Raw genomic sequence first — 25,741 nt, 5'->3', positions numbered from 1 at the left:
TTCTCTTTCAACAGTTTACTTTTTTTTATTACTGCATATCTGCAAATCACTGCAGGAATTAGCCACTGAATGGGTTAAATGGTCAGACATGGAAGAACATTTGACAGTAGTTTACTTGTTTGTCTTTGTCAACTTACTTTCTTACAATGCTTTTCTAGAAACTGTGAAACTGAGAGTAAATACCCAAGAAAATGTTCTTAATGTAAATAAAGGGTGCAGAAATGTACTTGCTTGACAGATGGCTGCACAAAATCTGGCAAAAAAAGCGTTTAAGTATCTCTAAATCTCCACAAATAGGAAATAAAACAACAAAATATGCATTGATCTTCATTCATGTAGATGAAACATGTAATATAAACTTACATACAAAGCTTCTCCATGGCAGCGAAGGATTAAAGCTCTGGAGTTCCTACTGTGTAACCTCCAGACAAATGGCTGCTCTCAGCTATGACCCTACCCATGTGATCAGAAAAGGACCAATAGCCAACAGGTACATTCAGCATGAAACAGAAATCAGAGAGGAGACAAAATGATCTGCATCACCACAGGGGGCGCCGTTGAGCTGCTGCACCTCAGAGTAGGGGAACTTTCTGGAAGTCTGGAAGAAAACAAACAGAGGTCAAAGGTTATCACGTACTGACTGTTTTAGTTGTAATAGCTACTGGAAGCTTTTATTTTATCTTGTAAATAAATTCAGTTTCTTCATTTTCATATGTCCATAATCTCCAAAGTCCTGAAAGGTGCTATTCTTATACCAACCTATGTAACTAGTTTTAGATATCAGCTAGCACTGCAGCTAACTCACTGTTTTGTCCACAACCCAAAGATATTCAGTTTACTGTCAAAGTAAAGTAAACTAAAGAAAACAGAAAATATTCACATTTGAGAAGCTGAAGTCAGAGGATTTAGACTTTTCTCTCTTAAAAAATTACAAAAAAGGATGAATCGATAATCCAAATAGTTGGCAATTACTTAATTTTTGACAACTCATCAATTATTTGACTAATCATTGCAGCTCTAATATCAGCAGGGATTCTGTATACTTTGGCAGGTTTGTTGTTTAATGACCAACCAGTGTTAGACACGTTGTCTGTTTTGTGTGAAGCCCCTCAGCTACAAACAGCTGGTTTCTGAGTGTCTTCATTTCAGGATGTGATCTGCTTCATGTGAACTGTAACCTGGGTTTCATAAAAAATATGAAACATAAAGTCCGAAGACTTCCTCCTCAAAACAACGAAAGCTTTAAGCTTGACCTATGATCACAAAGTGGCATGGTTCCTGTTTCTTAAACAGCGAGTTACTCAGAAACACAGACTGACGTCAAATTCTTTTTTGAGAACATGTCCACACACTTCTCTCTATACTGCCACTGCACAAACATTTCCTCTGCTGTACAATAAAGTCAGTACCGAATAAAAATTTGATTTTACGTCAACATTTGTTTTTGTCCATTCTGGGCTACTGTAGAAACATAGTGGTGCCCTCTGTAGATATAAAAGGCTCATTCTAAGGTAACAAAAACATAACAATTCTTATTTTCAGTTGATTATACATTATATATTATTATTCATTTTATATAAGATGTTTTTACTCACGTTCTCCTGAGAACTGGCTGCTGTGAGTGTAAACTGTAGATATTTCTTCAGGAGGAGATGTGCTCTGTCTGTCCTCCTCCTGCAGGGAGAGAACAGGAGTTTGGTTTGTGTTCAGATCAGCTGGTTTCACAAACACTAATAACATTGGCTCAAATTTACTGAAACTCACCTCGTTGAAATGAACATACTCCACAGTAGGTTCTGAAAAACATGCGGTTCAGAAGATCAGGTCCACTGTTAAAACATCTGGCTTAGTCAAAGAGACACATACAGCCCATTTCTATCAGAACGTTCCAGTAACTAAACATCCCTGTTGGTGTTCTGTCGTGTGACTCTGATTTTGGATGAAATAAATGAATGAAGATGACACTGAAACCTTTATTTAGTTCCTCATAGGAACAGATACCATCTGGTTTCATGTTCATCTTGCTACTGTAGATTGCTTAGATAGCCTGCTAGCACTAGTAATCACTAACTGTTGTTTTGAGTTCTTTTATCTGGCACTACAATTGCAACAAGGAACCAAAGCTTAAACATCTATTTTACTACATCTATAATATGCCTGTGCTGGAAGGGCACTCCTGATCAATGATAAACATTAGAAGCAATGAGAGAAAGCTGCTTCGACAGGTCAGAAGAGATGAAAATGGTAAGTTTGAGAATTCTGTTTCCTGCAGTCTCACCTTTGGCTTCACTGGCCCTCTTCCTGCAGAATATCAGCACAGCCGCTGATAATACGATGATCATGACGACCACAGTCAGACTCACATACTGCAGCACACCTGTGGTTGTTTGAGCGGCAGAATACGTTTGTTTTAAATGTTTTGGTTCATGAAATGTATCTGGGAGTCTGCATAACTGAAATCTCATAAAAACAGTAGTAAAAGTAAAAGTAGTAAGCAGTAAACATAGGTTGCATAATATGTGGGAGCCTAGAGACCACTGACACTGACGCCATTTAACTCTATAGTGTGATTCAGTTAACTAGGAGACTTACATGTTTCTGAGCTGTGGAAAATGGAAGAACACACTATTTGAATGCTGTAAATGTACCTGGACCTTGACCTGGAGCTTGAGCTGACTGTCGCTGTTCAGACAGTATGGGGGTTTCAGGCAAGGATGATGAAGGTGTGGAGCTTCCTGAACTGGAGCTTAAACTCTGTGTTGTTGTCGGTTTGGAGGCTGATGGGACTGATGGTGTAAAAGGTGCTTTGGTGGTGGTTTTCCACTTTGGTTTTGAAGCGGTTGGAGCTGTGAAATACATTTCAGATATTTTACAGATGAACTGTTGCTTTTAAAGGAGCATTTATCAGTGTTCACAATGATGGAAATATGCAGCTCCAAATATAATTGTTAGACTAAACATGTTGGGTTATTAGAAACATCAGCAGCTGTCAGTGAACACTTCATTTCATGACTCTCAGTAGAAACTCACCATCTTCAACTCTGAGCTCAAAGTCATCGTAAGAATCTGTAGATCTGTCCACCTTACATCTGTACCACCCTGAGTCAGACTTAGTCAGGTTTGAGATGCTCACATCCATAGAGATAATAGATGGTTGAGGATCTAAGTGTTTATATTGGATGCTGTATCTGCCTCTCTGAGCTCTGTCCTCATATGTTTCAATGAGAATGTCTTTTTCTTCACATTCTCCCTTACAGAAGATCTTATGTTTTCCAGACAAAGAGAAATCAAAGTGACACGAAGCTCTGATGTTTTCTCCTTCAGTTCTTGTATAGACGGAGGTGTCACTATGGAGGCAGGCAGTGTTTCCATCCCACAGTGCTGTTGGGAAGATGAACAATCAATAGTTACTATCTTCCTGTAAGATCTTGCAGTTTGATAATAATGAACAGATCCACAGAGTCACACTGAGAGCTGCTCAGTTCAAAGTCATTGTTTACTGAAGTATTTGCATTTGGGAACAACTGAACAAACCATATGTGAGATCCAGTTAAAAGATACTGAAAAGGCTAGAAAGTGAGTTTTTATGGGGGTTTTTTGTGTGTGTGTGTGTGTGTGTGTGTGTGTGTGTGTGTGTGTGTGTGTGTGTGTGTGTGTGTGTGTGTGTGTGTGTGTGTGTGTTGGTTTGGTCAAATTCCCATCTCTCATGTGAAAATGACTTTGTGAAAACATTTTGGTTGTATTGCTTAATATATTCACGGCCCAACCCAGAATCACCAAGGGTACCGTACTACTGGGTTGCATGGCCATGCATGCCGATTCCGTGGGTGCTCCAGGGCTCAGCACCCACAGGGGATGGCCGATTCTAAGCTTTCTCTATTACTCTGTATAATGTAATCCCTTTGCTCAACTTATGAGACTGCAACAGTCTAAATACAACAAAAAGCAATAATTAAGCTGTAAAACAAGTACAGCAGAACAATCGGGTTAACCCTAACCCCGTCTTCACATTTTGAGATCACTTAGTATTAGTACATTTTAACTTAATTCATACTGGACATCAAGTTTAACCACAGAAACAAACATCATGTTGGACAGTCCTCTGTGAAAACAGTTAAACACATGCTGCGTAAAGCTAACTGACCAACTAGGAAAACCAAAGACAAATCACATAATAAAGAGAAAGAATGATAGAAACAGAAGGAGAGTGTACTCACAGAGGAAGACGACGCAGATCAAAGTGTGACAGACTTTCATGTTGGAGGCTCTGATGGGTTCACGCTGCATCTCTTCTGTCTTCACTGAAAAATTAGGAACTTCTCATTTCTCTAAATCATGGAGTCCCTCCTCCGAAACCACAAACTCAACTTTCCTTTCCTCTTTCTGATTCTTTGTTCCACAGCAGAGTCAAAAACAAATTGTAAACAAACTGCATGACTACAGTGTGTCCACACGGACAGAAACCCCCTCTCACTGTCCATTTAGTCCATTATTGAGTTATATAAATGTCTTTCTTTCTTAAAAACAAGTAAATAAATCTGCTGTTTCAATAAAGCCCAACTTATTCAAAGAGTTCTTTCTTTTGTTTTTTTACAACAGGAGAGTTTTTGCTTTAGTAGAAAAAAAGCGAATGAATGAATGTGTGAAAAACATTTTATTATGTACTGAAGAAAAGAGATCATTTTTGTAACATGAAGTAACACGAGAGGGTGAACAATTAAAAGTCAAGATCTTTTGTCTTTACAGAAGAACTGAAGTTGTGAGAAAGAGTCCAGTACAATCCCTGAAGCAATTTATTTCAAATGTTAAATCCTGAGAATTTAGCCACATAACATTATCTGCATCACCACAGGGGGCGCTGTTGAACCAGGCAGCTGCACTGTTGGAGCTCAGAGTAGGTGAGTTTACTGGAAGTCTGGAAGAAAACAAACACTCACTGACTGTTTTAGTCTGAATAACAACTGGAAGCTTTATTTTTTTTAAGTAAAAAACAAAAACAATGTCAGCAGATTATCAGAATTTTAAAAGAATAAAATATTTCTATCAGCATCTTAAATCCAGTATTGAACACTGTCAGTTGTGTGTGAAGTTAATTTTCACAGTTTCATGGTTCTCTTTTATTTCCAGTGTGAAGTTTATTATAGAACCAGAGGTTGTTGCAGCCGGCCTCTAGTGGCCACTGGTGGTACTGCAACTCAATGCACTTCCACACAACTGTAGTGCAGGCTGTTTAAACAACTACAGGCTGATGTTTCAGTGTGGGTTATTCATATTTTATGGTTCTATATTTCAGCTCAAACATGCATGTTAACAGTCAGTTACAATAACTGCCCTTCCTGTAGTCCCAGGACAGGAAGCCCCTCAGCTGCAGTCAGCTGGTTGTTGAGTTTACTCACCTGTTTGGTCACATAAGCATCGTTTCAGCATGTGTTCTGCTTCATGTGAACTGTAAACAGGCTTTTATCTACTCATTTTTTATTTGATATTGAACCCTGTATCTCAGTACACAACCTTTCCCTCTCTCTTTGCAATGAAACATTCAGTCCGAGGACTTCCTCCTCAAACCCACAGAATCTTGTAGCTTGAGATATGATCACAAACTGGCCGTGTTCCCGTTTCTTAAACAGACTGCACGTTACTCAGAAACATACTGACGTAAAGTACTTGTGAGACCACATTTATAAAACATGTCCACAGTCTCTCTATATTGCCACTGTAAATCATCCCTCTGCTGTACGTTCTTATCTACTCAACTTATTATAGTGGGTGAAGTCTAAAGACACTGTTGTCTAAACCCAAAGTTAAATGAGCAGTGTGTAGGATTTAGTGTCATCTAGTGGTGAGATTGCAGATTGTAACCAACTGAAACAACCTGTTTGGTTTGTCCTGGACCTTTAAACCCCTACCACAGTTTGAACTCACCTTACTCTGAGAACTGGCTGCAGTGAATGTAAACTGTAGACATTTCTTCAGGAGGAGATCTGCTCTGTCTGTCCTCCTCTCTGATCCTGGCCTGCAGGAAGAGAACAGGGCTTTGTGAAACCAACTGATTTTAACACAAACCAAACATTTAAAACATTCAATGACATTAACATACTCCACAGGAGATTCTGAAAAACGTGAAGTTCAGAAGATTAGGTCCACTGTTAAAACATCTGGATTAGTCACAGAGAAACATAAAGCCCATTTCTATCACAACGTTCCAGTAACTAACAGAAACTAAATATCTCTGTTGGTGTTTTCACCGAATCTGAGGAACTGTAAAGATTAGGCAAAATGGACCGATGACAAATTAAAAACTAGTTTTTACACACAAGAAAGTGCTGGCTCATTTTGTGGATGAAAATACTACTACTTTTATAAAACACCGCTTGCATGCATAAGGCAGTCCTGATCTGTGATAAACATTATTAGCAGTAAAAGGGAACTGGTTTGATACATAAAATGTGTTTTTTGTCAGAAATGTTTTACATGTTCAGTTGTGTTTGTTCGGTTTCCTTCATCCTCACCTTTTGGTTCACTGGCCCTCTTCCTGCAGAATATCAGTGCAGCTGCTGATAATACAATGATCGTGATGACCACAGTCAGACGTACATACAGTTGCACACCTGGGAATGTTTGAGCAGGAGAACAAGTTACTTTTACACTTCCTGGTTCATTAATGTATCTGGGAGTCTGCACAACTGGAGGCCGCTCAGTCAGTCCGTAAAGTTGAAGGAAGTCGACATTTATGAGTAAAAAAACATTTCACATTTATTGCAGTTTGTTTCAGATAACTAGGAGCCTTTTGAATGCTGTAAATGTACCTGGACCTGCAGCTCTCTGTTGCTGTTCAGACAGTATGGGGGTTTCAGGGGAGGATGATGAAGGTGTGGAGCTTCCTGAACTGGAGTTTAAACTCTGCGTTGTTGTCGGTGTGGAGGCTGATGGGACTGATGGTGTAAAATGTGCTTTGGTGGTGGTTTTCCAGTTTGGTTTTGAAGTGGTTGGAGATGTGAAACATGAAAAACACAATGAAACAATCAGATACTGATTGTACAGATACAAAGAACTCTGTGGTAACATTTCATTGAAATAACACAAATTTAATCATACAGCTAAATGCAGGAGGTCATCAATGTGTTTGCTGCAACAATATTCAAATCAACTGCAGTGTGTCCATTTGTGTGACAGTTTGAGTTGATCAGATATTTTACAGATGAACTGTTGCTTTTAAAGGAGCATTTATCAGTGTTCACAATGATGGAAATATGCAGCTCCAAATATAATTGTTAGACTAAACATGTTGGGTTATTAGAAACATCAGCAGCTGTCAGTGAACACTTCATTTCATGACTCTCAGTAGAAACTCACCATCTTTAACTCTGAGCTCAAAGTCCTCGGTTAAATCTCGTGACCATTTTATGTCCAACCAACATCTGTACCGCCCCGAGTCAGACTTAGTCAGGTTTGTGATGCTCACATACAGAAGTGCAGATCCATCAGTTCTTTCTTTATATTCAATGCTGTATCTGCCACTCTGAGCTCTGTCCTCATTTGTTTCAATGAGAATGTCTTTTCCTTTACATTTTCTCTTACAGAAGATCTTCCTTCTTCCAGACGAAGAGAAGGAGCATTTAACTGTGAAGTTTCCTCCTTCACTTCCTGTATGGACGAGGATTTCTGCATTGATTAGACGAATGTTTCCATCCCGCAGTGCTGTTGGAAAGATGAACAATCAATAGTTACTATCTCCCTGTACGATCCTGCAGTCTGATCATAATGAACAGATCCACAGAGTCACACTGAGAGCTGCTCAGTTCAAACAGTCAAACAGCAATTTGATTCAATGCACATTCAGCCAACAAAGATTGACTTTAACTGGGATTAATGTTTATAAAAGAGCAAAAATGATGATCCCACTGAATAGTTTGGTTTCCCTTCAGTCACTCAGTCTGACATTGTGTTCAGGTTAGCTGATTTCTGTTTGGGAGGAACTCAGCTGTTGGTTTTGTCTGAACCAATCACACAAGCTGTTGCTGAGAGCAGTTAACCTTATTCTTTAACATCAAACAAAACTATTCACTAAAAAAGAATCATACCATTTAAGACGTGTTGTTTGTGCAAGTCCACTTACAACCTGTACAGCTGTGTGTCCCTCATCTCACCATTCCTTAGAGCTTTTTTCTGTCTCTGTTTGTCATGGATGTAGCTAGGTAGTTAGTAACGTCTCCACACAGCAGATTCTCTTATTGTTACTAATTGATCCCCATTTTCAAATTAATGCGGCTGAATTTATTTAATTATTTACCTAAACATTTGCATTTGTGAACAACTGATAAAAAAGAACACCTGAGAAAGACACAAAATGCAGTTCAAATATCCTGAAAAAGTTAGAAAGTGAATTGTTATTTGTGTACGTGTTACTTTTTTTTTCTTTGTGTTTGTTTAGCGCAACTTCCCATTTCTCATGAGAAAATTACTTTTGAATGTCTCTCTGCATGTTAAATTAGTTTTTTTGTGTGTTGCTTAACACATTCACAGCTCTCAGTTTGTCAGCAAGGTTTCTAACTGTGGTTCACTGCTGCAGTTCTTCCTCTGGAGCTGGTTGAAATCAAATAATAAAGGTTAATTGTTTTCTCTCTTTTGCTCTAAGAAGGTTGACCAAAGTGGTTTAGCAAACTGCAAGTTAACTAAAGGAAGAGGCATTGACTCTGCACAGTTCTGAAAAAGTTGCTAAGATGTATTTTAGTGCAACTTGGAGGTTTCTATATTACTATGTAAGAAATAATCTTTCTGCTACTTCTATGAGACTGCAACAGTCAGCAGTAACAATTAAACTATAAAACATGTACAGAAGAACAATAGTTGGTTGCAGATTGGCAGGCTAAGATTTTGAGGAGATAACTAGTACCTGTACATTTTAAAGTGACTCTGAACATCGTGTTCAACCACAGAAACCAACGATGTGTGAGACAGAGACAGAGAACAATCAAGCAAGACTGAGATGAGATGTGACACAACAGAGTCCATTTTTTAACATGCTACACAAAGCTAACTGACCAACTATAAAAAAATTACAGAAAACTGATAAAATAAAGAGAGAGAATGATAGAGACAGAAGGAGAGTGTACTCACAGAGGAAGAAGAAGCAGATCAAAGTGTGACAGACTTTCATGTTGGAGGCTCTGATGGTTTATCGCTGCCTCTCTTCCGTCTTCACTGGTAAACCAGGAACTCCTCACTTCTCTAAATGATGGAGTCCCTCCTCCAAACAGCACTGAACTCTTCTCTACTCTTTATTAGTCTTTTGTCCTCTGCAGATCCAATTTTAAACGTTATGTATGATTTTACATTAACATGCTGCTTCATTGTAACTTAACGTAGCTTTAAAGTCATATTATAGTAACATAAATCAGTATAGTACATCTACACTACTAGAAATCTCTATCTGAAGACATTTTGTCCATTACTGAGTTCTATAAATGTATTGGGGAAAAAAAAACATTTTTATTTTATACTCAAGAAAACAGATCATTTGTGTAACATACAGCATCAAAAGAGGTTGATCTATTAAATTCAACATATTTTTAAAGCGTTACAACTGGAGCGGTGAGAAATGGTCCAGTAGACTCCCTGAAGCAATTTCTGCATTCAGACTGATAACAGATCAAAACAGGCTTTTTAAAAGGAGGCAAATAAACTGCATCACATCACTGCAGGCTAGAAGCTTCCATCGATAACTAACCAGCTGTTTGTAATTATAATTTGATATTATAGTATAAAGTTAACTTTTCACTCTGCTGATGGTGTGCCTCTTGCATTGTCTATTTATCTGCATTCTTCATGTCCTCAGCTGTGTGCTGCTGCCACAAGGGGGCACTGGAGTAACAGTCAAGAACAGATGGTATGTGTAAAAAAGAGTCAACTGTTTACAAGTTCAGTTTCAAATGCAAATGGAAAGTTTAAGTTTTTGTTTCAGAATGCCTTCATTTTTTAATATTGGCATTAAATTATTACTATGTCTCAGTGCTCGGGTATCCTGCAGTTTGTGTTACATTGTAATAGGATGGTTACTGAAACTGACTGTATATGGCAAAGCCCCACCTAGAACACTTGTCACCAGCCACCACCGCAAACAACCTACCGCTTCCTACAAAAAAGGCGGATTTGATTTATATCTGTGATCTTGAAGGAAAAGGGATTGAAAAAAAAGAAAAAATTATCCCAGAAACTTCAAACATGGTCATCTTCCTCATAGACATTCATCCACACTTTATAAAGACCAAACTTCCTGTTTCAACACTACATTTTACTTTTTCTATTACAGCTTTTCTGCAAATCACTACAGAAATGAGGCACTGAAAGGGTCAAATGGTCAGCTGGGAAGTAAAGTTGAGAGCAGTTTACTTGAAGATCTGCGTCAGTTAGAATGATGGCTGCGCTACATGTGGCAAAAAAGGATTTATTATAAGGAAATTGGGCGCCACACCACTTTCATACAAACTTGATTCAATCACTGCAGACTTTTTCCTGAGATGAAGCAAAACTAAAATCAGGAAAAACAGAACTTCAGAGAACAAGTTCCCCACATACAGTATATTACAGAAATAAAGACTCAATTGATTAAAAAAAAATAGCTTATTACGCCTACAAACACTGAAGTTAAAGAAATTACATAACATTTATAGTGGAATTAATAAATTTTGCTTGTTTACATTTGAAGTCAAAAATAAAAAATGAAACCTATTCAGTGGATCAGCAGGGTTGTGCAGAGTTGCAGTGTAACAGTTACACATTCTGATAAACCAATCTTACAGTTTAGTTCAACTGAAAATAAAAGTAGCAGAGAAATGAGTTAGAGCTCTGTGTTTATACAAGATGAATAATATATATTTAATCACTAAGCTCATATAAATTTACGAAAATATAAAATAATAATAACAAAATACGCATCATTTCTCATTCAGTAATATAAACGTACACACAAAGTTTCTCTGTGGCTCAACAGGCAGCGAAGGATTAAACGGAGAAAGTTCTGGAGCTCCTTACTGTGCAAACCTCCACACAAATGGCTGCTCTCAACTATGACCCTATCCATGTGATCATAAATGACCAACCAACCACTGGGAGGTGCTCAAATGCTTTTCACCTTCATCTAACATAAACCAGAGAGTGGACCACATTATCTGCATCACCACAGGGGGCGCTGTTGAACCAGGCAGCTGCACTGTTGGAGCTCAGAGTAGGTGAGTTTACTGAAAGTCTGGAAGAAAACAAACAGAGGTCAAAGGTTATCACTCACTGACTGTTTTAGTCTGAATAACAACTGGAAGCTTTATTTTTTTAAAGTAAAAAACAAAACAATGTCAGCAGGTTATCATAATTTTAAAAGAATAAAGTATTTCTATCAGCATCTTAAATCCAGTATTGAACACTGTCAGTTGTGTGTGAAGTTAATTTTCACAGTTTCATGGTTCTCTTTTATTTCCAGTGTGAAGTTTATCATAGAACCAGAGGTTGTTGCAGCCGGCCTCTAGTGGCCACTGGTGGTACTGCAACTCAATGCACTTCCACACAACTGTAGTGCAGGCTGTTTAAACAACTACAGTCTGATGTTTCAGTGTGGGTTATTCATATTTTATGGTTCTATATTTCAGCTCAAACATTCATGTTAACAGTCAGTTACAATAACTGCCCTTCCTGTGGTCCCAAGACAGGAAGCCCCTCAGCATCAGTCAGCTGGTTGTTGAGTTTACTCACCTGTTTGGTCACATAAGCATCATTTCAGCATGTGTGCTGCTTCATTTAAACTGTAAACAGGCTTTTATCTACACATTCTTTATTTGATATTGAACCCTGTATCTCAGTACACAACCTTTCTCTCTCTCTTTGCAACGAAACATTCAGTCCGAGGACTTCCTCCTTAAACTCACAGAATCTTGTAGCTGGAGATTTGATCACAAACTGACCTTGTTTCAGTTTCTTAAACAGAAAGCACGTTACCATTTTTAAAACATATCCACAGTCTTCCCTCTATACTGCCACTGTAAATCATCCCTCTGCTGTACGTTGTTATCTACTCAACTTATTATAGTGGGTGAAGTCTAAAGACACTGTTGTCTAAACCCAAAGTTAAATGAGCAGTGTGTAGGATTTAGTGTCATCTAGTGATGAGATTGCAGATTGTAACCAACTGAAAAACAACCTGTTTGGTTTTTCCTGGACCTTTAAACCCCTACCACAGTTTTTAACTCACCTTATTCTGAGAACTGGCTGCAGTGAATGTAAACTGTAGACATTTCTTCAGGAGGAGATCTGCTCTGTCTGTCCTCCTCTCTGATCCTGGCCTGCAGGAAGAGAACAGGGCTTTGTATTAAAATCAGCTGGTTTCACAAACACTAATAACGCTCATGGGCCCAAATTTACTCAAACTCACCTCGGTGACATTAACATACTCCACAGCAGGTTCTGAAAAACATGCACTTCAGAAGATTAGGTCCACTGCACTTTACTACTTAACTTGTATGCATTCATTTCTGTTAGAGAACTTGATCCAGGCTCATAAAACATGTAACTTGGGGGAAAATATAATTTTTCCTTGTAAATAAACTTTCTCTTTCCAAGGTAAGGTCAAATTGCACATGAATTGTGTTAAACATAGGCTAACTTCTTTGAGTGTGAAGAAAATATGTGAGTATATTTATTTCACGTGACATTCAGTTGTGTTTGTTCTGTTTCCTGCAGTCTCACCTTTGGGTTCACTGGCCCTCTTCCTGCAGAATATCAGCACAGACGCTGATAATACGATGATCATGACGACCACAGTCAGACGCACATACAGCTGCACACCTGTGGTTGTAGAACAGGTTTGGTTTCCACTTTCTGGTTCATTATGAAATATCTGGGAGTCTGCATACCTGGACTCTCAGGTACATGTGGGACCTGAGAGTCCATTCATGTAAAAGATCTCTCAACCAACAATAAACTTAAGTTGTATAATGTTTATGTTCTACATACATGCATAAACACACACATGCATGTACAGATTTTACGCTGCAGAATAAAACATCACCAAGTAAACAAACACAAATAGAAGCATAAATGAGATTGATGCAGCTGTTCAGTTTGTTATAAATGGATATTTTAATCTATTTGATACGTTAAACCTGTTAGCTGCTTCACAGATACATGGCACACTATTGGTTGGTTTGTATTGTCACTCAGCTCTGAGAGGACAACTCAAGCTGTGATTGGTTTTTTGTTGTTTACCAGTTTTGAAAATCTGGAATAACTTTGATTCATGATGTTAAAGGAAAGTTGGAAGAAGGCAAGTTTTAATGAGTTAAAAAACATTTCACATTTACTGCAAGCAGCCATAATGCAACTCTACAGTGTGGTTCAGTTAACTGGGAGATTGTGTACGGAAAAATCAAGAACAAACTGTTTGACTGGTTGGTGGTTTCAGGGGAGGATGATGAAGGTGTGGAGCTTCCAGAACTGGAGCTTAAACTCTGAGACACTGATGGTGTAAAAGGTGCTTTGGTGGTGATTTTCCAGTTTGGTTTTGAAGTGGTTGGAGCTGTGAAACATGAAAAACACAATGAAACAATCAGATACTGATTGTACAGATACAAAGAACTCTGTGGCAACAATATTCAAATCAACTGCAGTGTGTCCATTTGTGTGACAGTTTGAGTTGATCAGATATTTTACAGATGAACTGTTGCTTTTAAAGGAGCATTTATCAGTGTTCACAATGATTGTAAATGACCTTTAATACGGCCCAGCATATTTCAGGAAGTAGCTATTTCTGATTTGTATTAATCCAATAAGAGTTATTGTTAAGTTAAGCTATTATCTGGCCTATTATTTTGATAGTGAGGTCGGAGCTTTTAGTTTGAAGGGAGTCTTGCTGGAAAAAGGTGTACGGTCGCTCCTCAAGTGTGGCAGCATGACGAAGCGCGCCAGCCTAATGTCGAAATGATAAAGGTTTTGTTTACCTAGCACCAGCTGATAAGGGCACAAGGTTAGTTATGGCTTTGTTAAATATAGTGTTTAATGTGAAGTCATATTTTGGGAGAGTTTTAAGCTAATACTATATAAGCTCATTGTCTGAGGGAGCCGTTATCATGATGGAGTTTGTTTGCTAGTACAGTTTAAAAACTTATTGTATGTTAAATGTATTTAATGTATTTATTGTCACTAAGTTTAAAAAGGTGTTAAAAGGTGATATTTCATGATTTGAATATTGTGATTGATTTTCTATAAGAAGTTAAAGGGACATGATTTTCAATTAGTTATTTAATTAAGCTCATAAGTAAGTATTGTTTGTCTTCAGAACATTAAAGAAGATTAATGTTTCACTTTTGTTTCTATCTGTAGCTCTTACGGTGTGTTTGTTCAAGGGTAAAGGGAGCTACAGTGTTTGCTCATCAATAAATACATTGTGGACCATCAGTTAAAGAGTAGACCGTCATTCAGCCGGGGATGCTACAATGATGGAAATATGCAGCTCCAAATATAATTGTTAGACTAAACATGTTGGGTTATTAGAAACATCAGCAGCTGTCAGTGAACACTTCATTTCATGACTCTCAGTAGAAACTCACCATCTTCAACTCTGAGCTCAAAGTCCTCGGTTGAATCTGGTGACAAAGTTCTGTCCAACCAACATCTGTACCGCCCCGAGTCAGACTTAGTCAGCTTTGTGATGCTCACATACAGAAGTGTAGGATATTCTGGAAAATGTCCTTCTTCATACTCAATGCTGTATCTGCCACTCTGAGCTCTGTTCTCATCTGTTTCAATGAGAATGTCTTTTCCTTCACATTCTCTCTTACAGAAGATCTTCCTGCTTCCAGGGAAAGAGAAGGAGCATCCAACTCTGACGTTTCCTCCTTCACTTCCTGTACGGACGAGGATTTCTGCATTGATTAGACGAATGTTTCCATCCCACAGTGCTGTTGGAAAGATGAACAATCAATAGTTACTATCTCCCTGTACGATCCTGCAGTCTGATCATAATGAACAGATCCACAGAGTCACACTGAGAGCTAATGCTAATCGCGGTTAGCTCCGCTATGCTAGCTCAGGTAGCCTGCCACGTGGGCAGTATGGATGCTAATGGTGTAGCCGGCCAAGCTACTGGGCCACCACTATGTTGAATGAAGTAGAGATGGAATATGATGATAAACTGTAAAATGCTGTTCTATTGTACTGTTTGTGTACATAATGTGATTTATCGCATTGTGGTTATTTAATAACTCATGATGATTTAAAAATAGTGAATTAATAAAATTCATTTATGGTTTAAAAGGAAGTTAAAAGATAAATATTCATTTAAAAAGCTGTTTAAAAATATTAACATTGTTTAAAAAGACGATTAAGTCTATTGTTAAAAATATGAGTTCATAATGAATAGTTGTGTTAAAATAACTACTATAAGTGTGTACACTATCATTTACAATGATTTAAACTGTGTATGTACTGAATTTGATGATAAATATTCAGAGAATCAGAGTAGGAGAAGTAGAGAGTCAATATGAATATGGTATTAATGGAATGTGCTTTCTGCACCGTGTGTGTAGATTGGTTTTATTTTCTGCCGGATCAGGGATTGATCAGCACGAATTCTGAACCTTTCGGTTCAGTGGCGAGCCAGGCGATCGACAGGGACGGAGAACGGGATCCACTCCGAGGACCGCAGACTTCTACTCATTGCACTCTGACACAGATAAGACCGTTCACCACAAAATCTACCCGGGTAGTAGGAGGAACTGATAGATATACACACACACACCAAACACAGAACTGAACTTTATTCTTCTGATACAGAAGAAAAGAGCACTTTTATTTGAACTTTGTTTTATTTATTTTTTTAATTTATTTTTATAAAAGAGCTCTATTTTGTTTTTGGGGTTTTCCATTCTATGTGCTGCGAAATAATATTGTTGGATGCAATAGTTTGGTTTCCCTTCAGTCACTCAGTCTGACATTGTGTTCAGGTTAGCTGATTTCTGTTTGGGAGGAACTCAGCTGTTGGTTTTGTCTGAACCAATCACACAAGCTGTTGCTGAGAGCAGTTAACCTTATTCTTTAACATCAAACAAAAAAGAATCATACCATTTAAGACTTGTTGTTTGTGCAAGTCCACTTACAACCTGTACAGCTGTGTGTCCCTCATCTCACCATTCATTTGAGCTTTTTTCTGTCTCTGTTTGTCATGGATGTAGCTAGGTAGCTGTGTAACGTCTCCACACAGCAGATTCTCTTATTGTTACTAACTGTTTTAATAGATTGTTTTTAAATTCATCCCAGTTTTGCAAATCAATGCGGCAGAATTTACAATTTTTTTTACTCAACCATTTTCATTTGTTGAACACCTAAACAAAGCATCTGAGAAAAATGTAAGATGCATTTAAAAGATCTTGAAAAAGCAACGAAGTTCATATTTGTTTATATATGTGTGTTATGTCTTTCTTTCTTTCTTCGTTCTTACGTTCTTTGTGTTTGTTTGCTCAACTTCTCATTTCTCGTGAGGAAATAACTTTTGAATGTCTCTGTGTGTGAAATGAGGTTTTGGGTTTGTTCCTTAACACGTTCACAGCTCTCAGTTTGTCAGCAGGGTTTCTAACTGTGGTTCACTGCTGCAGCTCTTCCTCTGCAGCCGGTTGAAATAATATAATAAAAAAGAATTGTTTTGTATGTTTAAGAAGCTTTAAGAAGGTAAACAAAGCCAAGTAAGTCGCATTGACTCTGCACAGTTCTGAAAATGTTGCAGGTCTCTCTTTTACTGAATAAGACATTTTATAGTTTTCCTGCAACAGTCTAACAACCACAGATTGTCGGGCTACAACCAAAGGAGGAACTTCTATTGAACTATATGAAACTGACTGAATATCATGGTTAACCACAGAAAACAACGACATGTTGAACAGAGACAGATAATAAGTCCACTGTTAAACACACGCTACACAAAGCTAACTGACCAACTAAAAGAAAAAAAGAAAGATGACATAATAAAGAGAGAGAATGATAGAGACAGAAGGAGAGTGTACTCACAGAGGAAGAAGAAGCAGATCAACGTGTGACAGACTTTCATGTTGGAGGCTCTGATGGTTTATCGCTGCCTCTCTTCCGTCTTCACTGGTAAACCAGGAACTCCTCACTTCTCTAAATGATGGAGTCCCTCCTCCAAACAGCACTGAACTCTACTCTTTATTAGTCTTTTGTCCTCTGCAGATCCAATTATTTTAAACTCTATGTATGATTTGAAATTAACGCGCTGCTTCATTGTAACTTAACGTAGCTTTAAAGTCATATAATAGTAACATAAATCAGTATAGTAAGTCTACACTGCTAGAACTCTCTATCTGAAGTCATTTTGTCCATTACTGAGTTCTATAAATGTATTTTTTTTTAAAAAAAATGAAAAAATTTCCCTTTTTTTCCTTTTTCCCAAAAAAAAAAAAAATGTGCTTCAGGGGAATAAAAATGAATAACAAATTTAGAAAATTTAACAAAAATTTTTTTTTTTTTTTTTTTGGGAAAAAACATTTTTATTTTATACTCAAGAAAACAGATAATTTCTGTAACATACAGCATCAAAAGAGGTTGATCTATTAAATTCAACATATTTTTAAGCGTTACAACTGGAGCGGTGAGAAATGGTCCAGTAGACTCCCTGAAGCAATTTCTGCATTCAGACTGATAACAGATCAAAACAGGCTTTTTAAAAGAAGGAGGCAAATAAACTGCATCACATCACTGCAGGCTAGAAGCTTCCATCGATAACTAACCAGCTGTTTGTAATTATAATTTGATTTTATTGTATAAAGTTAACTTTTCACTCTGCTGATGGTGTGCCTCTTGCATTGTCTATTTATTTAATAATATTTTTTGTATACCAATTCAATAGCACTTATCTAGCACTCTTACATAAAAAAAAAACAAAAAAAAAAACCCTTAGGTGGTCCTCAGCTGTCGAAAAAAAAAAAAAAAAAAAAAAAAAAAAAAAGAGGAAAAAAAAAAAAAAGAGAAGAGAAAAAAAAAAAAAAAAAAAAAGGGGGAAAAAAAAAAAAATATTGGCAATGGCAGTCAAGGAGGATGTCCTCAGCTGTGTGCTGCTGCCACAAGGGGGCACTGGAGTAACAGTCAAGAACAGATGGTATGTGTAAAAAAGAGTCAACTGTTTACAAGTTCAGTTTCAAATGCAAATGGAAAGTTTATGTTTTTGTTTCAGAATGCCTTCATTTTTTAATATTGGCATTAAATTATTACTATGTCTCAGTGCTCGGGTATCCTGCAGTTTGTGTTACATTGTAATAGGATGGTTACTGAAACTGACTGTATATGGCAAAGCCCCACCTAGAAAACTTGTCACCAGCCACCACCGCAAACAACCTACCGCTTCCTACAAAAATGGCGGATTTGATTTGTATCTGTGATCTTGAAGGAGAAGGGTTAAAAAAAAAAAAAAAAAATTATCCCAGAAACTTCAAACATGGTCGTCTTCCTCATAGACATTCATCCACACTTTATAAAGACCAAACTTCCTGTTTCAACACTACATTTTACTTTTTCTATCACAGCTTTTCTGCAAATCACTACAGAAATGAGGCACTGAAAGGGTCAAATGGTCAGCTGGGAAGTAAAGTTGAGAGCAGTTTACTTGAAGATCTGCGTCAGTTAGACTAATGGCTGCGCTACATGTGGCAAAAGAGGATTTATTATAAGGAAATTGGGCGTCACACCTAAAGGTGCACTTTCACACAAACATGATTCAGAGAACAAGTTCCCAACATACAGTTTATTACAGAAATAAAGACTTAATCAATAAAAAAAATACCTTATTACGCCTACAAACACTGAAGCAACACTGAAGCAAAGCTACAATCAGTAAAAACAGTACTTCAGGGAACGAGTTCCCCACATATATTTCAGGAAAGACCTTATTAGGCCAACAAACACTAAAACTGAAAGATATTACATAACATTTATAGTGGAATAATTACATTTTGCTTGTTTACATTTGAACTCAAAAAATAAAAAATGAAACCTATTCAGTGGATCAGCAGGGTTGTGCAGAGTTGCAGTGTAACAGTTACACATTCTGATAAACCAATCTTACAGTTTAGTACAACTGAAAATAAAAGTAGCAGAGAAATGAGTTAGAGCTCTGTGTTTATACAAGATGAATAATATATATTTAAACACTAAGCTCATATAAATGTATGAAAATATAAAATAATAATAACAAAATACGCATCATTTCTCATTCAGTAATATAAACGTACACACAAAGCTTCTCTGTGGCTCAACAGGCAGCGAAGGATTAAACGGAGAAAGTTCTGGAGCTCCTTACTGTGCAAACCTCCACACAAATGGCTGCTCTCAACTATGACCCTATCCATGTGATCACAAATGACCAGCCAACCACTGGGAGGTGCTCAAATGCTTTTCACCTTCATCTAACATAAACCAGAGAGTGGACCACATTATCTGCATCACCACAGGGGGCGCTGTTGAACCAGGCAGCTGCACTGTTGGAGCTCAGAGTAGGTGAGTTTACTGAAAGTCTGGAAGAAAACAAACAGAGGTCAAAGGTTATCACTCACTGACTGTTTTAGTCTGAATAACAACTGGAAGCTTTATTTTTTTTAAGTAAAAAACAAAACAATGTCAGCAGATTATCAGAATTTTAAAAGAATAAAGTATTTCTATCAGCATCTTAAATCCAGTATTGAACACTGTCAGTTGTGTGTGAAGTTAATTTTCACAGTTTCATGGTTCTCTTTTATTTCCAGTGTGAAGTTTATTATAGAACCAGAGGTTGTTGCAGCCGGCCTCTAGTGGCCACTGGTGGTACTGCAACTTAATGCACTTCCACACAACTGTAGTGCAGGCTGTTTAAACAACTACAGGCTGATGTTTCAGTGTGGGTTATTCATATTTTATGGTTCTATATTTCAGCTCAAACATTCATGTTAACAGTCAGTTACAATAACTGCCCTTCCTGTGGTCCCAGGACAGGAAGCCCCTCAGCTGCAGTCAGCTGGTTGTTGAGTTTACTCACCTGTTTGGTCACATAAGCATCATTTCAGCATGTGTGCTGCTTCATGTGAACTGTAAACAGGCTTTTATCTACACATTCTTTATTTGATATTGAACCCTGTATCTCAGTACACAACCTTTCTCTCTCTCTTTGCAATGAAACATTCAGTCCGAGGACTTCCTCCTTAAACTCACAGAATCTTGTAGCTGGAGATTTGATCACAAACTGACCTTGTTTCAGTTTCTTAAACAGAAAGCACGTTACCATTTTTAAAACATATCCACAGTCTTCCCTCTATACTGCCACTGTAAATCATCCCTCTGCTGTACGTTGTTATCTTCTCAACCTATTATAGTGGGTGAAGTCTAAAGACACTGTTCTAAACCCAAAGTTAAATGAGCAGTGTGTAGGATTTAGTGTCATCTAGTGGTGAGATTGCAGATTGTAACCAACTGAAAAACAACCTGTTTGGTTTTTCCTGGACCTTTAAACCCCTACCACAGTTTCAACTCACCTTACTCTGAGAACTGGCTGCAGTGAATGTAAACTGTAGACATTTCTTCAGGAGGAGATCTGCTCTGTCTGTCCTCCTCTCTGATCCTGGCCTGCAGGAAGAGAACAGGGCTTTGTATTAAAATCAGCTGGTTTCACAAACACTAATAACGCTCATGGGCCCAAATTTACTCAAACTCACCTCGGTGACATTAACATACTCCACAGCAGGTTCTGAAAAACATGCACTTCAGAAGATTAGGTCCACTGCACTTTACTACTTAACTTGTGTGCATTCATTTCTGTTAGAGAACTTGATCCAGGCTCATAAAACATGTAACTTGGGGGAAAATATAATTTTTCCTTGTAAATAAACTTTCTCTTTCCAAGGTAAGGTCAAATTGCACATGAATTGTGTTAAACATAGGCTAACTTCTTTGAGTGTGAAGAAAATATGTGAGTATATTTATTTCACGTGACAAAGGTGGTTTGACAGGTAAAATGTATTGTTTGTTTGTTTTTTGTGAGTTTTAGACGTTCAGTTGTGTTTGTTCTGTTTCCTGCAGTCTCACCTTTGGGTTCACTGGCCCTCTTCCTGCACAATATCAGCACAGACGCTGATAATACGATGATCATGACGACCACAGTCAGACGCACATACAGCTGCACACCTGTGGTTGTAGAACAGGTTTGGTTTCCACTTTCTGGTTCATTATGAAATATCTGGGAGTCTGCATACCTGGACTCTCAGGTACATGTGGGACCTGAGAGTCCATTCATGTAAAAGATCTCTCAACCAACAATAAACTTAAGTTGTATAATGTTTATGTTCTACATACATGCATAAACACACACATGCATGTACAGATTTTACGCTGCAGAATAAAACATCACCAAGTAAACAAACACAAATAGAAGCATAAATGAGATTGATGCAGCTGTTCAGTTTGTTATAAATGGATATTTTAATCTATTTGATACGTTAAACCTGTTAGCTGCTTCACAGATACATGGCACACTATTGGTTGGTTTGTATTGTCACTCAGCACTGAGAGGACAACTCAAGCTGTGATTGGTTTATTGTTGTTTACCAGTTTTGAAAATCTGGAATAACTTTGATTCATGATGTTAAAGGAAAGTTGGAAGAAGGCAAGTTTTAATGAGTTAAAAAACATTTCACATTTACTGCAAGCAGCCATAATGCAACTCTACAGTGTGGTTCACTTAACTGGGAGATTGTGTACGGAAAAATCAAGAACAAACTGTTTGACTGGTTGGTGGTTTCAGGGGAGGATGATGAAGGTGTGGAGCTTCCTGAACTGGAGCTTAAACTCTGTGTTGTTGTCGGTGTGGAGGCTGATGGGACTGATGGTGTAAAAGGTGCTTTGGTGGTGGTTTTCCAGTTTGGTTTTGAAGCGGTTGGAGCTGTGAAACATATTTCAGATATTTTACAGATGAACTGTTGCTTTTAAAGGAGCATTTATCAGTGTTCACAATGATGGAAATATGCAGCTCCAAATATAATTGTTAGACTAAACATGTTGGGTTATTAGAAACATCAGCAGCTGTCAGTGAACACTTCATTTCATGACTCTCAGTAGAAACTCACCATCTTCAACTCTGAGCTCAAAGTCCTCGGTTAAATCTGGAAGAAAATGTCTGCCCAACATACATCTGTACCGCCCCGAGTCAGACTTAGTCAGGTTTTTGATGCCCACATTCAGAACTGCAAAAACCAAAGTTTCTTCTTCATATTCAATGCTGTATCTGCCACTCTGAGCTCTGCTCTCATCTGTTTCAATGAGAATGTCTTTTCCTTCACATTCTCTCTTACAGAAGATCTTCCTGCTTCCAGGGAATGAAAAGGAGCACCTAACTATGATGTTTCCTCCTTCACTTCCTGTACGGATGAAGGTTTGTGCATCAATGAGACCAGTGTTTCCATCCCGCATTGCTGTTGGAAAGATGAACAATCAATAGTTACTATCTCCCTGTACGATCCTGCAGTCTGATCATAATGAACAGATCCACAGAGTCACACTGAGAGCTGCTCAGTTCAAACAGTCAAACAGCAATTTGATTCAATGCACATTCAGCCAACAAAGATTGACTTTAACTGGGATTAATGTTTATAAAAGAGCAAAAATGATGGTCCCACTGAATAGTTTGGTTTCCCTTCAGTCACTCAGTCTGACATTGTGTTCAGGTTAGCTGATTTCTGTTTGGGAGGAACTCAGCTGTTGGTTTTGTCTGAACCAATCACACAAGCTGTTGCTGAGAGCAGTTAACCTTATTCTTTAACATCAAACAAAACTATTCACTAAAAAAGAATCATACCATTTAAGACGTGTTGTTTGTGCAAGTCCACTTACAACCTGTACAGCTGTGTGTCCCTCATCTCACCATTCCTTAGAACTTTTTTCTGTCTCTGTTTGTCATGGATGTAGCTAGGTAGCTGTGTAACGTCTCCACACAGCAGATTCTCTTATTGTTACTAATTGATCCCCATTTTCAAATTAATGCGGCTGAATTTATTTAATTATTTACCTAAACATTTGCATTTGTGAACAACTGATAAAACGAACACCTGAGAAAGACACAAAATGCAGTTCAAATATCCTGAAAAAGTTAGAAAGTGAATTTTTATTTTTGTACGTGTTACTTTTTTTTCTTTGTGTTTGTTTGCGCAACTTCCCATTTCTCATGAGAAAATTACTTTTGAATGTCTCTCTGCATGATAAATTAGTTTTTTTGTGTGTTGCTTAACACGTTCACAGCTCTCAGTTTGTCAGCAAGGTTTCTAACTGTGGTTCACTGCTGCAGTTCTTCCTCTGGAGCTGGTTGAAATCAAATAATAAAGGTTAATTGTTTTCTCTCTTTTGCTCTAAGAAGGTTGACCAAAGTGGTTTAGCAAACTGCAAGTTAACTAAAGGAAGAGGCATTTACTCTGCACAGTTCTGAAAAAGTTGCTAAGATGTATTTTAGTGCAACTTGGAGGTTTCTATATTACTATGTAAGAAATAATCTTTCTGCTACTTCTATGAGACTGCAACAGTCAGCAGTAACAATTAAACTATAAAACATGTACAGAAGAACAATAGTTGGTTGCAGATTGGCAGGCTAAGATTTTGAGGAGATAACTAGTACCTGTACATTTTAAAGTGACTCTGAACATCGTGTTCAACCACAGAAACCAACGGTGTGTGAGACACAGAGAACAATCAAGCAAGACTGAGATGAGATGTGACACAACAGAGTCCATTTTTTAACATGCTACACAAAGCTAACTGACCAACTATAAAAAACTACAGAAAACTGATAAAATAAAGAGAGAGAATGATAGAAACAGAAGGAGAGTGTACTCACAGAGGAAGAAGAAGCAGATCAAAGTGTGACAGACTTTCATGTTGGAGGCTCTGATGCTTTATCGCTTCCTCTCTTCTGTCTTCACTGGAAAACCAGGAACTCCTCACTTCTCTAAATGATGGAGTCCCTCCTCCAAACAACACTGAACTCTCCTCCACATTTTTTTCTCCACTTCAGGGTCAATTACCTGCCAGTGCATGAATGCATTTTACATTAAAACTGGGCTTGGTTGAACCCAAAGTGGCATTAATGCCATATGTTTGTCTAAAAACTAAATTCTATCTCTACAGTGTGTCTACACTAAATAGAAAATTCTTTGTCATTTTTGTCAGTTATCGAGTCTCTTTTCATCTCAAAACTACTTCAACAATCTTCTTCTTAAAAAAAAAAAGAATAGTGTTTGTGTATTAGTACACTGTAAAACCTAATGACACATCTTAATAAATGGAGTAAGTTCATATAACTTAATCCTCCAAAAAATTTGGAGTCACTCAATCTCATGAATTAAATCTAACTACATATATAATTCCAGTTTCTTTGATTGACTTATTTTCTTAAAGTTGACTTTATATCATTACAAAAATGTAACCACCACTGTGCTATAATGCTCAGGACTTTTTTATTTTTGTTTTGAGATGAAGCAAAGCTACAATCAGTAAAAACAGTGCTTCAGAGAACGAGTTCCCCACATATATTTCAGAAAAGACCTTATTAGGCCTACAAACACTAAAACTGAAAGATATTACATAACATTTATAGTGGTATAATTACATTTTGCTTGTTTACATTTGAAGTCAAAAATAAAAAATGAAACCTATTCAGTGGATCAGCAGGGTTGTGCAGAGTTGCAGTGTAACAGTTACACATTCTGATAAACCAATCTTACAGTTTAGTTCAACTGAAAATAAAAGTAGCAGAGAAATGAGTTAGAGCTCTGTGTTTATACAAGATGAATAATATATATATATAAACACTAAGCTCATATAAATGTATGAAAATATAAAATAATAATAACAAAATACGCATCATTTCTCATTCAGTAATATAAACGTACACACAAAGTTTCTCTGTGGCTCAACAGGCAACGAAGGGTTAAACGGAGAAAGTTCTGGAGCTCCTTACTGTGCAAACCTCCACACAAATGGCTGCTCTCAACTATGACCCTATCCATGTGATCACAAATGACCAACCAACCACTGGGAGGTGCTCAAATGCTTTTCACCTTCATCTAACATAAACCAGAGAGTGGACCACATTATCTGCATCACCACAGGGGGCGCTGTTGAACCAGGCAGCTGCACTGTTGGAGCTCAGAGTAGGTGAGTTTACTGAAAGTCTGGAAGAAAACAAACAGAGGTCAAAGGTTATCACTCACTGACTGTTTTAGTCTGAATAACAACTGGAAGCTTTATTTTTTACATGCATGTTAACAGTCCGTTACAATAACTGCCCTTCCTGTGGTCCCAGGACAGGAAGCCCCTCAGCTGCAGTCAGCTGGTTGTTGAGTTTACTCACCTGTTTGGTCACATAAGCATCATTTCAGCATGTGTGCTGCTTCATTTAAACTGTAAACAGGCTTTTATCTGCACATTCTTTATTTGATATTGAACCCTGTATCTCAGTACACAACCTTTCCCTCTCTCTTTGCAATGAAACATTCAGTCCGAGGACTTCCTCCTCAAACCCACAGAATCTTGTAGCTGGAGATATGATCACAAACTGGCCGGGTTCCTGTTTCTTAAAAAGACTGCACGTTACTCAGAAACATACACTGACGTAAAGTACTTGTGAGACCACATTTATAAAACATGTCCACAGTCTCTCTATATTGCCACTGTAAATCATCCC

At 37.7% G+C, this 25,741-nt stretch overlaps 2 protein-coding genes across 6 annotated transcripts; both read right to left on the bottom strand.

Annotated features, from left to right (window-relative positions):
- LOC127376932 (uncharacterized) lies at window positions 1-17,143 on the bottom strand. 4 transcript variants are annotated; one of them, XM_051424389.1, is made up of 7 exons: window positions 17,044-17,127; window positions 14,592-14,942; window positions 2,649-2,846; window positions 2,279-2,377; window positions 1,765-1,796; window positions 1,596-1,674; window positions 1-598 (listed from the first exon to the last, which is right to left on the bottom strand). In XM_051424389.1, exons 1-7 carry the CDS (start codon window positions 17,081-17,083, stop codon window positions 573-575), a joined length of 825 nt encoding a protein of 274 aa, XP_051280349.1. In that variant the 5' UTR covers window positions 17,084-17,127; the 3' UTR covers window positions 1-572. The 4 variants fall into 4 exon arrangements, with proteins under 4 accessions (XP_051280349.1, XP_051280347.1, XP_051280348.1 ...); XM_051424387.1 differs by lacking the exons at window positions 14,592-14,942; window positions 17,044-17,127 and adding exons at window positions 3,031-3,381; window positions 4,218-4,328; XM_051424388.1 differs by lacking the exons at window positions 14,592-14,942; window positions 17,044-17,127 and adding exons at window positions 3,031-3,381; window positions 4,218-4,328 and having other exon boundaries at window positions 2,655-2,846.
- Window positions 5,589-24,284, bottom strand: LOC127376942 (uncharacterized). Of its 2 annotated transcripts, none has more exons than XM_051424427.1 (5): window positions 23,894-24,284; window positions 7,354-7,698; window positions 6,807-6,950; window positions 6,510-6,608; window positions 5,589-6,013 (listed from the first exon to the last, which is right to left on the bottom strand). In XM_051424427.1, the coding sequence occupies exons 1-5, from the start codon at window positions 23,931-23,933 to the stop codon at window positions 5,970-5,972; spliced, it is 672 nt and encodes a 223-aa protein (XP_051280387.1). In that variant the 5' UTR covers window positions 23,934-24,284; the 3' UTR covers window positions 5,589-5,969. The 2 variants fall into 2 exon arrangements, with proteins under 2 accessions (XP_051280387.1, XP_051280386.1); XM_051424426.1 differs by lacking the exon at window positions 23,894-24,284 and adding an exon at window positions 9,118-9,237 and having other exon boundaries at window positions 5,590-6,013.
- Window positions 24,285-25,741: the final 1,457 nt, after the last annotated feature.

This window comes from Dicentrarchus labrax, unplaced genomic scaffold, assembly GCF_905237075.1.
Source record: "Dicentrarchus labrax unplaced genomic scaffold, dlabrax2021, whole genome shotgun sequence".
NCBI classification, from domain to species: Eukaryota; Metazoa; Chordata; class Actinopteri; family Moronidae; genus Dicentrarchus; species Dicentrarchus labrax.
This window is presented reverse-complemented; position numbering and strand designations above follow the sequence as displayed.

Coding starts and splice junctions, on each gene's coding strand:
- LOC127376932 (XM_051424387.1), bottom strand. CDS start 4,287: ATGCAGCGTGAACCCATCAGAGCCTCCAACATGAAAGTCTGTCACACT. Junction 2,378..2,648: donor AGCTCCAGGTCAAGGTCCAG/GTACATTTACAG, acceptor AAACAACCACAG/GTGTGCTGCAGTATGTGAGT. Junction 1,675..1,764: donor AGTATGTTCATTTCAACGAG/GTGAGTTTCAGT, acceptor CTCTCCCTGCAG/GAGGAGGACAGACAGAGCAC.
- LOC127376942 (XM_051424427.1), bottom strand. CDS start 23,933: ATGAAAGTCTGTCACACTTTGATCTGCTTCTTCTTCCTCT. Junction 6,951..7,353: donor TGAGCTCAGAGTTAAAGATG/GTGAGTTTCTAC, acceptor CCACCACCAAAG/CACATTTTACACCATCAGTC. Junction 6,014..6,509: donor GAGGGCCAGTGAACCAAAAG/GTGAGGATGAAG, acceptor CTCTTCCTGCAG/GCCAGGATCAGAGAGGAGGA.